We start from the raw sequence: 17,660 nt of genomic DNA on the forward strand, positions 1-17,660 counted from the left end.
GCATAATTCAAGTTGAGTTCAACATAATTCACTACCTATTTCTATAAGCCACATCAGCCACGTTATCACTTTTCTGTCACTTCCTAATTCACAATCATACTAGTGATAAAAGCGTGATCTAGGAATTCTAAACCTCTTTATAACGCCTATAGCCAATACATTGTCATTTCTAAAACAAGCCACGTATATGGCCAATAACCATTTAGAAAGTGCAACTCAGTAGTTATTAGGCTCCAGATATTATATCTTATAGTTTCTATCATTGCAACCAACAACAGAGACGTCAACTTAAAGGGGAAGTGTTTTTAATAAAAAGTGAGGACAGCAATATACCTAAAAATATATAAGCCGTCTATTTTAATCAACAAGAATAAAAGTTACATTTTATAACTTATTGGATGTTTTTGATACTTGAGATAACTTTATTACAGTGTATAAAAGCATACCCTTTCTTGACATAACTCACACACTTGTGACTTATGTCATCTCAGTAGTAATTTGCACCCCATGCTTAAGCACTGCTCCTATAGGTCACCTATTTATTTTTGTATTCAGGTTTCACAAGGTACGTCAAGAGAAAATAAGTCCATAAATAAAGGAATAATAACTACAAACTTTTGGTTTGCTCCTAATCCTTCAGTTAAACATTAAATATGAACACATGAATCTGGGAGATTGTCTATGCCTAAGAAGAGTAAAATTGGAAGCTGGAAACCTAAGAAGCAGTGACTAATAGTAACATATTAGATAAATATTTGCTGAGCTTGATAAATACTGCAAATAGATATATATAGGATGTCCTATGAATGTTGGTCATGGGCATCAATCTATGCACTCAGAAAGAGGTGTACTGAATGTGAAATATGCTGTGTTTTTATATGAATATAAGAAAATAATCAAAATGTTCCATGTATATTAAAAACATGACCAGACAGGTTTATTAATATAAAGAAAATAGTGTATTTGATAGACATTTTATATATTGGATAATTGAACTGCAGCAATATTTGAATGAAACTGTCTCTGTCTGCTGCCCCCGATGGCCTAAATCCAGTATTACAGCCAAAAGGCATTTGGCTGTTGAAAAAGAAATCTCCCAGTAACCAGAGAAAAGTGCTTGCCCAAATCTATTGAATGATTAAGAAATGAGGAGGAATCTTGTCTCAGACAAAAACTCCCTGCACAGAGAGAGAAGGATCTTGGTGGAAATATTTTTGGTTGGCAACTACTTTTGAAATCCTGCTTGCTGCCATCTTTGCTTATAGAAGGATCAGTGTGCGAACACAATTTTCTATACGACAAATACGTTGGGACACTCTTTGTGGATAAGAGACTATCAAGATTAATTCTCTTACAAATGTGCATAATTCCCTAAGACATATGATGGATATATTTGGATATTAACTGAACTCTCAAACTGGTGACCTGGTAAAGTATAAGAAATTGTTAAGTATATAATTTGATATTTTAAAGCAAATACATTCATCATTGATGCAGTTTAATTGCAGTTAATAATTTTAAAAGGGCACAATTTGTATTTTAAGTTAGATCCATAGTCCTGTGTGGTTTAAAACTAATCATTAATGCTAAGTAATTTATCTTTGCAAATTATATATATTTATATTAGAATGTGTCTTAATTGTAGATAATTAAGAATTTATCTCAGCTCAGATAAATTGGCATAGGAATTGGCTGTTTGCACAAATAATATATAGAATTCCTGATGTTTTAAATTAGAGTTATATAGGATAAATTTTAGGCCAAGTAGTTCAGTTGTACTGGTCTGGAAGTTAGTGACCCATACTGTGATACTTCATTGTGGTAATGTAATGCAATTCAATTGTGAATAAAGGATAATTATAAAGGTATATTTTGTTTGCTTTGTAAAGAATATTGTAACAGTTTACGTTTGTATAGTTTGATTCATAACTGGTTTTCTATAAATATAATTCAATATGTCTATAAATTTTAGCTAATATAAAGAATTTAGGAATTTACATTAATTTTAATTGTTTTTGTATATGCATTTTAGTGGGGGTTTGTTTTAAAGAATTATTAAATATATTGTATTATAACCCGGCCATATATTGACAATAAAGATAACGCCAGCGACCATGTGTCTACAGAAAGGCTCCTACAGCAAAAAGGTAGTGGCAATAGACAGTCATCAGAGTTGACCACCCCCTATTCCTACAGACCCTTAGCTCTTTTGGCCTCTGTGACAGCGCTCTTTATTGGATTCACTCTTATCTTTAGCACAGGTCTTTTTCTATGTCATTTGCTAGCAAATTGTCCTCTCCAATGCCATTGTTTGTTGGAGTACCTGAAGGATCTGTTCTGGGTCCTCTACTCTTCTCCATTTATACTTCTTCGCTGAATAAACTTAAGTTATGGCTTCAAATATCACCTCTATGCTGATGACACCCAGATCTACCTCTCAACCCCTGCACTCTCTCCCATGTCAGTGACTGCTTATCCAGTATTTCTTCCTGGATGACCTCTCACCACCTAAAGATTAATATGTCCAAGACTGAGCTACTTTTAATCCCCCCTCAAGCTCTATAACGACTTCTGAGTTTTCTATCCCTGTCGACGGTATCACCATTTCCCAATTGCCCCAGGTCCGCTGCCTTTGGAGTTACACTTGACTCAATTCTATCCTTCGTCCCCCACATCCAATCGCTTTCTTCATCCTGCCGCAACCACCTACGCAATATTTCCAAGATTCACACTTTTCTAAGAGCTAACACCACTAAGCAAATAATACACTCCCTTGCTATTTCCCAACTTGACTACTGCAATAACCTACTTACTGGCTTTCCTCTTTCCCGCCTCTCCCACCTTCAATCCATCCTAAATGCCTCTGCCAGGCTAATCCCCCTTTCCCGTTGCTCTGCATCTGCTTCACCTCTCTGCGAGTCATTGACTCCTCATTTAGAGGAGAATTAAATAAAATAATGTTCCCTCGAACTGAAAACTGAAGTGTTTGCTAGGAAGTAATCAGAAACCATAGCCCCATGCTAAATCATAATGGAGGCGGAAATCCTAACTCTCCTGCAGGGGATATCCTATAAAATGGACACCCACTATACCTCCCTCACTCTGAGCATGAGAGCAGAGCGGACAGACGAGGCCACAGCATACAGAACAGCTCCACTAACTGCAAGTCCACTGGTCATGACTGACAGGAGATGCAGAGGGGAATGTATTGCAGACCTAAACGACGTGGCTGCCAGACACTTTTGCAGCTGCAGACGGATCATTTTTTCAGGGTGCTAACCACCTGGATATACCGATACTGAAAAGATTTGACATTGAGACTCACTACAAGTGAGAGGTCGTCCCTGGACACCCTGGAGATGCGGCCGGTCAAAGGGGTGCCTAGAATAGACTTTGAACCGAGGAGTCTGACGCCGGAATCCACACATTCCACGATCCACTTCGGAATATGGATCTAAGTCTGAGAGCTGTCGAACCTCCTCCACATGCCTGGTACATAACCTACCCCATGCTTATCTCCTACGCCTTTTCCTCAATAGCCGTTTTCCTGCAGGGGAATCAAATGTCGGATATATTGCAACTGTTGCATAAAAAAAATAAATTCTCATTCTTTTTGTTTAATGATGCCGCCTGTCATGTCTTTGAAATACACATGTGTTAGTATAAATGTTCAGAGTAATATGTTAACAAATTATCTCGTACATAATAGACACATATACATTAGTACTTAAAGTTCTTATAGTTAACACACATAACCTTTTAGCAACCTATGACTTAGAGAAACTAGTAGACACTGATCATATCACACCCCACTCACACAGAATGCGGTGTACTACAGTCCTCCTCCACAGTTAGTGTTGCCTACAGATCCTACCACGGCAGGGTTTATGTTTTTTCTTATGCCTATTATGTTTTACACCCTCCCATCTATACTCAGCAGGATAGTCTCTTAGACTGACTTTTAGATCTTTATAGCTTTAATATACTGTTGAAATGCCCCTAGATAATCTCTCTCCAAGCTATTTGAGGTAAAAGCCCTTTTCTTGCTCTATATGGTTCACATGATTTTCATGGCTCACCTTCTGAAGCAACTATACAAAATAAGTTGCCTTGAAACTTCTGCCGATGGGAATTAAAGCAATAACTATATTTACATTAAGTGTCAAACAACCCCAACCCTCTCTCAACTTAGAGCAGCATTTGCCTGCCGATTTACCCCGCCTCTTTATATCTCATTACATACTACATGTCCTCATATTGGTCTAATACGCTCTACCTTTATGACATTAGATTATTAAATATCTGGATCCTTTATCAGTTACTAAATTCAATTTCTATACCCATAGCCCTCTATTCTTTGTCATATACTATAACAATATGCACCCATAGTCTATCAGATGCTAAGACTACACTCAGTCCTAAGGCCCAAGAGTGAAAATCTCCCCTTCTTGGTCTGGGCCCAAGAGTAACCACGGGGAGTACCATTCACCATATTAGAAAAAAGGAGGTTTCAATGTGTTCTATCCACTCATATTGTTGACTAATCAGTTACGATTTTAAATGTCTGATCTTTGGGTTGTGTGGTGGGCGTAGGATACATTCTCCTTTACTCCATTTAGTTATTGCAATTGCTCACACCACATATAAGTCACCAAACTAGAGTATGGCTATAGAGCGTTTTTTTTCTTACGGTAATGATTAAGTACTTTGTGCACTGATGGATGATCTCTATGTGTAAGCCTGTTCCTTAGGTATATGGATATAGATTTTGTTTTGTACATTATCAAAACCTCAATAAAAAAAGTTCCCTCATCTAACTCTGCATTAAAGGGACACTCAATCAAAATTAAACTTTAACTGTTCAGATAGAGCAGCAATTTTAAACAACTTTCTAATTTACTTCCATTAACTAAATGTGCACAGTCTTTATATTTAAACTTTGAGTCACCAGCTCCTACTGAGCATGTGCAAGAATAAGTGTGTATGCATTTGTGAATGGCTAATGGCTGTCACATGGTACGTGTATGCATTTGTGATTGGCTGACGGCTGTCACATGGTACATGTATGCATTTGTGAATGGCTGATGGCTGTCATATGGTACATGTATGCATTTGTGAATGGCTGATGGCTGTCACATGGTACAGGGGGAGTGGAAATAGACATAACTTAAAATGGTCAGAAAAAAAAACCACATAATTTATGCTTACCTGATAAATTTATTTCTCTTGTGGTGTATCCAGTCCACGGATCATCCATTACTTGTGGGATATTCTCATTCCCAACAGGAAGTTGCAAGAGGACACCCACAGCAGAGCTGTCTATAAAGCTCCTCCCCTAACTGCCATATCCAGTCATTCGACCGAAAATAAACAGAGAAAGGAGAAACCATAGGGTGCAGTGGTGACTGTAGTTTAAAATTAAAAAATACCTGCCTTAAAATGACAGGGCGGGCCGTGGACTGGATACACCACAAGAGAAATAAATTTATCAGGTAAGCATAAATTATGTTTTCTCTTGTAAGGTGTATCCAGTCCACGGATCATCCATTACTTGTGGGATACCAATACCAAAGCTTTAGGACACAGATGAAGGGAGGGACAAGGCAGGTACTTAAACGGAAGGTACCACTGCCTGTAAAAACTCTCCCCCAAAAATAGCCTCCGAAGAAGCAAAAGTATCAAATTTGTAGAATTTTGAAAAAGTATGAAGCGAAGACCAAGTCGCCGCCTTGCAAATCTGTTCAACAGAAGCCTCATTTTTAAAGGCCCATGTGGAAGTCACAGTTCTAGTAGAATGAGCTGTAATCCTTTCTGGAGGCTGCTGGTCAGCAGTCTCATAAGATAAGCGGATTATGCTTTTTAGCCAAAAAGAAAGAGGTTGCCGAAGCCTTTTGACCTCTCCTCTGTCCAGAGTAGACAACAAACAAAGCAGATGTTTGACGAAAATCTTTAGTAGCTTGTAAGTAAAACTTTAAAGCACGAACCACGTCCAGATTATGTAAAAGACGTTCCTTCTTTGAAGAAGGATTAGGAAACAAAGACGGAACAACAATCTCTTGACTGATATTCTTATTAGATACCACCTTAGGTATACCAGGTTTGGTACGCAGAACTACCTTATCTGCATGGAAGATCAGATAAGGAGAATCACATTGTTAGGCAGATAACTCGGAAACTCTACGAGCCGAGGAAATAGCTACCAAAAAAAGAACTTTCCAAGATAAAAGTTTGATATCTATAGAATGAAGAACTTTAAGAACCAAATTTAAACTCCATGGTGGAGTAACAGGTTTAAACACAGGCTTGATTCTAACTAAAGACTGACAAAATGCCTGAACGTCTGGGACATCCGCCAGACGCTAGTGCAAAAGAATAGATAGCGCAGAAATCTGTCCCTTTAAGGAACAAGCTGACAATCCTTTCTCCAATCCTTCTTGATAGGATATCCTGGGAATCCTGACCTTACTCCATGAGTAGCCTTGGATTCAAACCAATAAAGATATTTCCGCCATATCTTATGATAGATTTTCCTGGTGACAGGCTTTCGTGCCTGAATTAAGGTATCAATGACTGACTCGGAGAAACCACGCTTTGATAAAATCAAGCGTTCAATCTCCAGGCAGTCAGCCTCAGAGAAATTAGATTTGGATGGTTGAAAGGACCTTGAAGTAGAAGGTCCTGTCTCAGCGGCAGAGTCCATGGTGGAAAGGATGACATGTCCACCAGATTTGCATACCAAGTCCTGCGTGGCCACGCAGGCGCTATCAAGATCACTGATGCTCTCTCCTGCTTGATTTTGGCAATCAGACGAGGGAGCAGAGGAAACGGTGGAAACACATAAGCCAGGTTGAAGGACCAAGGCGCTGCTAGAGCATCTATCAGCGTTGCCTTGGGGTCCCTGGACCTGGATCCGTAACAAGGAAGCTTGGCGTTCTGGCGAGACGCCATGAGATCCAGTTCTGGTTTGCCCCAACAATGAATCAATTGAGCAAACACCTCCGGATGGAGTTCCCACTCCCCCGGATGAAAAGTCTGACGACTTAGAAAATCCGCCTCCCAGTTCTCTACACCTGGGATATGGATAGCTGATAGGTGGCAAGAGTGAATCTCTGCCCAGCGAATTATCTTTGAGACTTTTAACATCACTAGGGAACTCCTTGTTCCCCCTTGATGGTTGATGTAAGCCACAGTCGTGATGTTGTCCGACTGAAATCTGATGAACCTCATTGTCGCTAAATGAGGCCAAGCCTGAAGAGCATTGAATATCGCTCTTAGTTCCAGAATGTTTATTGGAAGGAGTGACTCCTCCTGAGTCCACGATCCCTGAGCCTTCAGGGAGTTCCAGACTGCACCCCAACCTAGAAGGCTGGCATCTGTCGTCACAATTGTCCAATCTGGCCTGCGAAAGGTCATACCTTTGGACAGATGGACCCGAGATAGCCACCAGAGAAGAGAATCCCTGGTCTCTTGATCCAGATTTAATAGAGGGGACAAATCTGTGTAATCCCCATTTCACTGACTGAGCATGCAGAGTTGCAGCGGTCTGAGATGTAGGCGTGCAAACAGCACTATGTCCATTGCCGCTACCATTAAGCCGATTACTTCCATGCACTGAGCCACCGAAGGGCGAGGGATGGAATAAAGAACACGGCAGGAATTTAGAAGTTTTGATAACCTGGACTCAGGTAAATTTTAAATTTCTACAGAATCTATCAGAGTCCCTAGGAAGCAAACTCTTGTAAGGGGGGGATAGAGAACTCTTTTCCTCGTTCACCTTCCACCCATGCGACCTCAGAAATGCCAACACTATGTCCGTATGAGACTTGGCAATTTGGAAGTTTGACGCCTGAATTAGGATGTCGTCTAAATAAGGGGCCACTGCTATGCCCCGCGGCCTTAGGACAGCCAGAAGCGACCCCAGAACCTTCGTAAAAATTATTGGGGCTGTAGCTAGCCCAAAGGGAAGAGCTACAAACTGGTAATGCCTGTCTAGAAAGGCAAACCTGAGAAACCGATGATGATCTTTGTGTATCGGAATGTGAAGATAAGCATCCTTTAAATCCACTGTAGTCATGTATTGACCCTCCTGGATCATAGGTAGGATGGTACGAATAGTCTCCATCTTGAATGATGGAACTATGAGGAATTTGTTTAAGATCTTTAGATCCAAAATTGGTCTGAAGGTTCCCTCTTTTTTGGGAACTACAAACAGATTTGAGTAAAATCCCTGTCCCTCCTTTGGAACTGGATGGATCACTCCCATAACTAGGAGGTCTCGTACACAGTGTAAGAATGCCTCTCTCTTTATCTGGTTTGCAGATAATTGTGAAAGGTGAAATCTCCCTTTTGGGGGGGGAAGCCTTGAAGTCCAGAAGATAGCCCTGGGATATAATTTCCAACGCCCAGGGATCCTGAACATCTCTTGCCCACGCCTGGGCGAAGAGCGAAAGTCTGCCCCCTATTAGATCCGTTATCGGATAGGGGGCCGTTCCTTCATGCTGTCTTAGAGGCAGCAGCAGGCTTTTTGGCCTGCTTACCCTTGTTCCAGGTCTGGTTAGGTCTCCAGACCGTCTTGGACTGAGCAAAAGTTCCCTCTTGTTTTGCATTAGTGGAAGTTGATGCCGCACTTGCCTTGAAGTTTCGAAAGGCACGAAAATTAGACTGTTTGGCCCTTGATTTGGGCATGACCTTTTCCTCCAGTGATATCAGCAATAATCTCCTTCAAACCAGGCCCAAATAGGGTCTGCCCCTTGAAGGGAATGTTAAGCAGTTTAGACTTTGAAGTAACGTCAGCTGACCATGATTTAAGCCATAGCGCTCTGCGCGCCTGGATAGCAAAACCAGAATTCTTAGCCGTTAGTTTAGTCAAATGAACAATGGCATCAGAAACAAAACAATTGGCTAGCTTAAGTGCTCTAAGCTTGTCAAGTATGTCATCCAATGGAGTCGCTACCTGTAGAGCCTCTTCCAGAGACTCAAACCAGAACGCCGCAGTACAGAAGCAATGCATGCAAGGGGCTGTAGGATAAAACCTTGTTGAATAAACATTTTCTTAAGGTAACCCTCTAACTTTTTATCCATTGGAGGTGCTCAAGCTTAAATTTAAATGTAGAAATATCAGAATCAGGTTGCATCATCTTCCCTGAGTCAGAAATATCACCCACAGAAAGAAGCTCTCCTTCTTCAGCTTCTGCATATTGTGAGGCATTATCAGACATAGCTCTTAAAGCGTCAGTATGCTCTGTATTTCGTCTAACCCCAGAGCTATCTCGCTTTCCTCTAAATTCAGGTAGTCTGGCTAATACCGCTGACAGTGTATTATCCATGACTGCCGCCATGTCTTGTAAAGTAAACGCTATGGGCGCCCTAGATGTACTTGGCGCCATTTGAGCGTGAGTCCCTTGAGCGGGAGTCAAAGGATCTGACACGTGGGGAGAGTTAGTCGGCATAACTTCCCCCTCGTCAGATTCCTCTGGTGATACATTTTTTAAAGACAGAATATGATCTTTATTGCTTAAAGTGAAATCAGTACATTTGGTACACATTCTAAGAGGGGGTTCCACCATGGCTTTTAAACATAATGAACAAGGAGTTTCCTCTATGTCAGACATGTTTGTACAGACTAGCAATGAGACTAGCAAGCTTGGAAAACACTTTAAATCAAGTTAACAAGCAAATATAATAAACGGTACTGTGCCTTTAAAAGAAACAAATTTTGTCAGAATTTGAAAAACAGTGAAAAAAGGCAGTAAATCAAACAAAATTTTTACAGTGTGTATAATAAGCTAACAGAGCATTGCACCCACTTGCAAATGGATGATTAACCCCTTAGTTCAAAAACCGGATCAAAAAAACGATCTAGACATTTTTAAACAGTCACACACAGTGGAAAGCCTCAGGAAACTGTTTCTAGGCAAATTTAAGCCAGCCATGTGGAAAAAACTAGGCCCCAATAAAGTTTTATCACCAAAGTATATATATAAAAATGTTTAAACATGCCAGCAAACGTTTTATATTGCAAATCTATAAGAGTATTACCTCAGAAATTAAGCATGATACCAGTCGCTATTAAATCACTGTATTCAGGCTTACCTTACATAAATTTGGCAACAGCAGCATTTTCTAGCATTCACATCTTCTAGAAAAATCTTAACTGCACATACCTCATAGCAGGATAACCTGCACGCCATTCCCCAGCTGAAGTTATCTCTCTCTTCAGTCATGTGTGAGAACAGCAATGGATCTTAGTTACAACCTGCTAAGATCATAGAAATCACAGGCAGATTCTTCTATTTTTCTGCCTGGAACAAAATAGTACAACTCCGGTACCATTTAAAAATAATAAACTTTTGATTTAAATAAAATAACAGCTACATTTCACCACTTCTCTCTTACTACCTCCATGTTTGTTGAGAGTTGCAAGAGGATGACAAGATATGGTAGTTAGGGGAGGAGCTATATAGACAGCTCTGCTGTGGGTGTCCTCTTGCAACTTCCTGTTGGGAATGAGAATATCCCACAAGTAATGGATGATCCGTCGACTGGATACACCTTACAAGCACCTTACAAGAGAAATAATAAACTTTTGATTGAAGTAAAATAACAGCTACATTTCACCACTTCTCTCTTACTACCTCCATGTTTGTTGAGAGTTGCAAGAGAATGACTGGATATGGCAGTTAGGGGAGGAGCTATATAGACAGCTCTGCTGTGGGTGTCCTCTTGCAACTTCCTGTTGGGAATGAGAATATCCCACAAGTAATGGATGATCCGTGGACTGGATACACCTTACAAGAGAAATCTACTACTCATTTGAAGTTCAGACTAAGTGCTATTGCATTGTCTTGTTATCTTGCATTTGTTGATTATGCAAATCTACAGTGTTGACTGGTCCTTTAACATCTTTCTCAATCTTACAGACCTCACCTCCTTTTTCTCAACCTCCTACCCTTCTAGATTGTTCCCATGGCAATAGGGCCCTCAATTCCTCCTGTATGTGTTTGTAAAATGTTGTCCTGTCTCTTACAAGTTTTATTTCATTGTTTTATTTAAATGCATTGTACCCATGGACAACTTATTTTATTACTGAACCTTTAAGGTTTAGGGGTGAGACAGTAAACGATAGGACATCTGGCCCAGCAGTGTTACACAGAGAGATACATTTATTAAAGTTGTGATGCACAGAGGGTACACTAAATACTGCAGCACTGCACAGAGATACAATACATACATCAGCACCACACACACACACAGATACACTAAATACTACAGCACCACACACACACAGATACAATACATACATCAGCACCACACACACACAGATACAATACATACATCAGCACCACACACACACAGATACAATACATACATCAGCACCACACACACACAGATACAATACATACATCAGCACCACACACACACAGATACAATACATACATCAGCACCACACACACACAGATACAATACATACATCAGCACCACACACACACAGATACAATACATACATCAGCACCACACACACACAGATACAATACATACATCAGCACCACACACACACAGATACAATACATACATCAGCACCACACACACACACACACACAGATACAATACATACATCAGCACCACACACACACACACACAGATACAATACATACATCAGCACCACACACACACACACACAGATACAATACATACATCAGCACCACACACACACACACACAGATACAATACATACATCAGCACCACACACACACACACAGATACAATACATACATCAGCACCACACACACACACACAGATACAATACATACATCAGCACCACACACACACACACAGATACAATACATACATCAGCACCACACACACACACACAGATACAATACATACATCAGCACCACACACACACACACAGATACAATACATACATCAGCACCACACACACACACACACACAGATACAATACATACATCAGCACCACACACACACACAGATACAATACATACATCAGCACCACACACACACACAGATACAATACATACATCAGCACCACACACACACACAGATACAATACATACATCAGCACCACACACACACACAGATACAATACATACATCAGCACCACACACACACACACACACAGATACAATACATACATCAGCACCACACACACACACACACAGATACAATACATACATCAGCACCACACACACACAGATACAATACATACATCAGCACCACACACACACAGATACAATACATACATCAGCACCACACACACACAGATACAATACATACATCAGCACCACACACACACAGATACAATACATACATCAGCACCACACACACACAGATACAATACATACATCAGCACCACACACACACACACAGATACAATACATACATCAGCACCACACACACACACACACACAGATACAATACATACATCAGCACCACACACACACACACACACACAGATACAATACATACATCAGCACCACACACACACACACACAGATACAATACATACATCAGCACCACACACACACACAGATACAATACATACATCAGCACCACACACACACACACAGATACAATACATACATCAGCACCACACACACACACACAGATACAATACATACATCAGCACCACACACACACACACAGATACAATACATACATCAGCACCACACACACACACAGATACAATACATACATCAGCACCACACACAGATACAATACATACATCAGCACCACACACACACACACAGATACAATACATACATCAGCACCACACACACACAGATACAATACATACATCAGCACCACACACACACACACAGATACAATACATACATCAGCACCACACACACACACACAGATACAATACATACATCAGCACCACACACACACACAGATACAATACATACATCAGCACCACACACACACACAGATACAATACATACATCAGCACCACACACACACACAGATACAATACATACATCAGCACCACACACACACACACACACACAGATACAATACATACATCAGCACCACACACACACAGATACAATACATACATCAGCACCACACACACACAGATACAATACATACATCAGCACCACACACACACAGATACAATACATACATCAGCACCAAACACACACAGATACAATACATACATCAGCACCACACACACACAGATACAATACATACATCAGCACCACACACACAATACATACATCAGCACCACACACACACACACACAGATACAATACATACATCAGCACCACACACACACACACAGATACAATACATACATCAGCACCACACACACACACACACAGATACAATACATACATCAGCACCACACACACACACACAGATACAATACATACATCAGCACCACACACACACACACAGATACAATACATACATCAGCACCACACACACACACACAGATACAATACATACATCAGCACCACACACACACACAGATACAATACATACATCAGCACCACACACACACAGATACAATACATACATCAGCACCACACACACACACAGATACAATACATACATCAGCACACACACACACACACAGATACAATACATACATCAGCACCACACACACACAGATACAATACATACATCAGCACCACACACACACAGATACAATACATACAGACAGCACCACACACACACAGATACAATACATACATCAGCACCACCCACACACACAGATACAATACATACATCAGCACCACACACACACACACACACAGATACAATACATACATCAGCACCACACACACACACAGATACAATACATACATCAGCACCACACACACACACACACAGATACAATACATACATCAGCACCACACACACACACACAGATACAATACATACATCAGCACCACACACACACACACAGATACAATACATACATCAGCACCACACACACACACACAGATACAATACATACATCAGCACCACACACACACACAGATACAATACATACATCAGCACCACACACACACAGATACAATACATACATCAGCACCAACACACACACACAGATACAATACATACATCAGCACCACACACACACACACAGATACAATACATACATCAGCACCACACACACACACAGATACAATACATACATCAGCACACACACACACACAGATACAATACATACATCAGCACCACACACACACAGATACAATACATACATCAGCACCACACACACAGATACAATACATACATCAGCACCACACACAGATACAATACATACATCAGCACCACACACACACACACACACACACACACAGATACAATACATACATCAGCACAACACACACACAGATACAATACATACATCAGCACCACACACACACACACACACACACAGATACAATACATACATCAGCACCACACACACACACACAGATACAATACATACATCAGCACCACACACACACACACAGATACAATACATACATCAGCACCACACACACACACACACAGATACATACATACATCAGCACCACACACACACACACACACACAGATACAATACATACATCAGCACCACACACACACACACACACAGATACAATACATACATCAGCACCACACACACACACACACACACACAGATACAATACATACATCAGCACCACACACACACAGATACAATACATACATCAGCACCACACACACACACAATACATACATCAGCACCACACACACACACACAGATACAATACATACATCAGCACCACACACACAATACATACATCAGCACCACACACACACACACAGATACAATACATACATCAGCACCACACACACACACAATACATACATCAGCACCACACACACACACACAGATACAATACATACATCAGCACCACACACACACACAGATACAATACATACATCAGCACTACACACACAGATACAATACATACATCAGCACCACACACACACACAGATACAATACATACATCAGCACCACACACACACAGATACAATACATACATCAGCACCACACACACACACAGATACAATACATACATCAGCACCACACACACACACAGATACAATACATACATCAGCACCACACACACACACAGATACAATACATACATCAGCACCACACACACACAGATACAATACATACATCAGCACCACACACACACACAGATACAATACATACATCAGCACCACACACACAGATACAATACATACATCAGCACCACACACACACACAGATACAATACATACATCAGCACCACACACACAGATACAATAAATACATCAGCACTACACACACAGAGATACAATAAATACATCAGCACTACACACACACAGATACAATACATACATCAGCACTACACACACAGATACAATAAATACATCAGCACTACACACACAGCTACAATAAATACATCAGCACTACACACACAGCTACAATAAATACATCAGCACTACACACACACACACACACAGCTACAATAAATACATCAGAACTACACACACACACAGCTACAATAAATACATCAGAACTACACACACACAGCTACAATAAATACATCAGAACTACACACACACACACAGCTAAAATAAATACATCAGCACTACACACACACACAGCTACAATAAATACATCAGCACTACACACACACACAGCTACAATAAATACATCAGCACTACACACACACACAGCTACAATAAATACATCAGCACTACACACACAGCTACAATAAATACATCAGCACTACACACACAGCTACAATAAATACATCAGCACTACACACACACACCTACAATAAATACATCAGCACTACACACACAGCTACAATAAATACATCAGCACTACACACACAGCTACAATAAATACATCAGCACTACACACACAGCTACAATAAATACATCAGCACTACACACACAGCTACAATAAATACATCAGCACTACACACACAGCTACAATAAATACATCAGCACTACACACACACACACAGCTACAATAAATACATCAGCACTACACACACACATAGCTACAATAAATACATCAGAACTACACACACACATAGCTACAATAAATACATCAGAACTACACACACACAGCTACAATAAATACATCAGAACTACACACACACAGCTAAAATAAATACATCAGAACTACACACACACAGCTACAATAAATACATCAGAACTACACACACACACACAGCTAAAATAAATACATCAGCACTACACACACACACAGAGCTACAATAAATACATCAGAACTACACACACACACAGCTACAATAAATACATCAGAACTACACACACACACAGCTACAATAAATACATCAGAACTACACACACACAGCTACAATAAATACATCAGAACTACACACACACAGCTAAAATAAATACATCAGCACTACACACACACACAGCTACAATAAATACATCAGCACTACACACACACACAGCTACAATAAATACATCAGCACTACACACACACACACAGCTACAATAAATACATCAGCACTACACACACACAGCTACAATACATCAGCACTACACACACACACAGCTACAATAAATACATCAGCACTACACACACACACAGCTACAATAAATACATCAGCACTACACACACAGCTACAATAAATACATCAGCACTACACACACAGCTACAATAAATACATCAGCACTACACACACACAGATACAATAAATAAATCAGCACTACACACACACACACAGATACAATAAATAAATCAGCACTACACACACACAGATACAATAAATAAATCAGCACTACACACACACACACAGATACAATAAATAAATCAGCACTACACACACACACACAGATACAATAAATAAATCAGCACTACACACACACAGAGATACAATAAATAAATCAGCACTACACACACACAGAGATACAATAAATACATCAGCAATACACACACACAGAGATACAATAAATACATCAGCACTACACACAGATACAATACATACATCAGCACTACACACAGATACAATAAATACATCAGCACTACACACAGATACAATAAATACATCAGCACTACACACACACAGAGCTACAATTATTATTATTATTATTATGGGTTATTTGTAGAGCGCCAACAGATTCCGCAGCGCTATTAACAAAGGCGGAGTACAAAAAAACAGTTATAGGGATCAAATGGGTAGAGGGCCCTGCCGAGAGTTGCACTGTTGTAGTCAGCTCTTAAGAAGGTGATCAACAAACAGCTGGACTCTTAGGCTTACATGCTAGGGGGGTTCAGGGGATAGCAATGGAGGAGAGGAACTGGTATTAGGAAAGGTTAGCATAGGTTGTATGCATCCCTGAACAGTAGAGTCTTTAGGGAGCACTTGAAGCTTTTAAAACTAGAAGAGAGTCTTGTGGAGCGAGGCAGAGAGTTCCACAAGATGGGAGCCAGTCTGGAGAAGTCCTGTAAACGGGAGTGTGATGAGGTGACAAGAGAGGAGGAGAGTAGGAGGTTGTGAGCAGAGCGAAGGGACGGGAGGGAGAGTATCTGGAGACAAGATCTGAGATATAGGGGGGAGCAGTGCAGTTGAGGGCTTTGTATGTCAGAGTGAGAATTTTGTGTTTGATCCTAGAGGAAG

At 40.4% G+C, this 17,660-nt stretch overlaps 1 protein-coding gene across 1 annotated transcript in view; it reads right to left on the bottom strand.

Annotated features, from left to right (window-relative positions):
• GRINA (glutamate ionotropic receptor NMDA type subunit associated protein 1) overlaps positions 1-3,823 on the bottom strand; it is a gene marked incomplete in the record, with an annotated part of 295,760 nt that extends 291,937 nt beyond the window's left edge. The window contains 1 exon segment of the mRNA XM_053715513.1: positions 3,326-3,823. Coding sequence (XP_053571488.1) covers positions 3,326-3,428 — 103 coding nt within the window.
• Between the last annotated feature and the right edge of the window lie 13,837 nt (positions 3,824-17,660).

The sequence above is a fragment of the Bombina bombina genome, chromosome 5, assembly GCF_027579735.1.
Source record: "Bombina bombina isolate aBomBom1 chromosome 5, aBomBom1.pri, whole genome shotgun sequence".
NCBI classification, from domain to species: domain Eukaryota; kingdom Metazoa; phylum Chordata; class Amphibia; order Anura; family Bombinatoridae; genus Bombina; species Bombina bombina.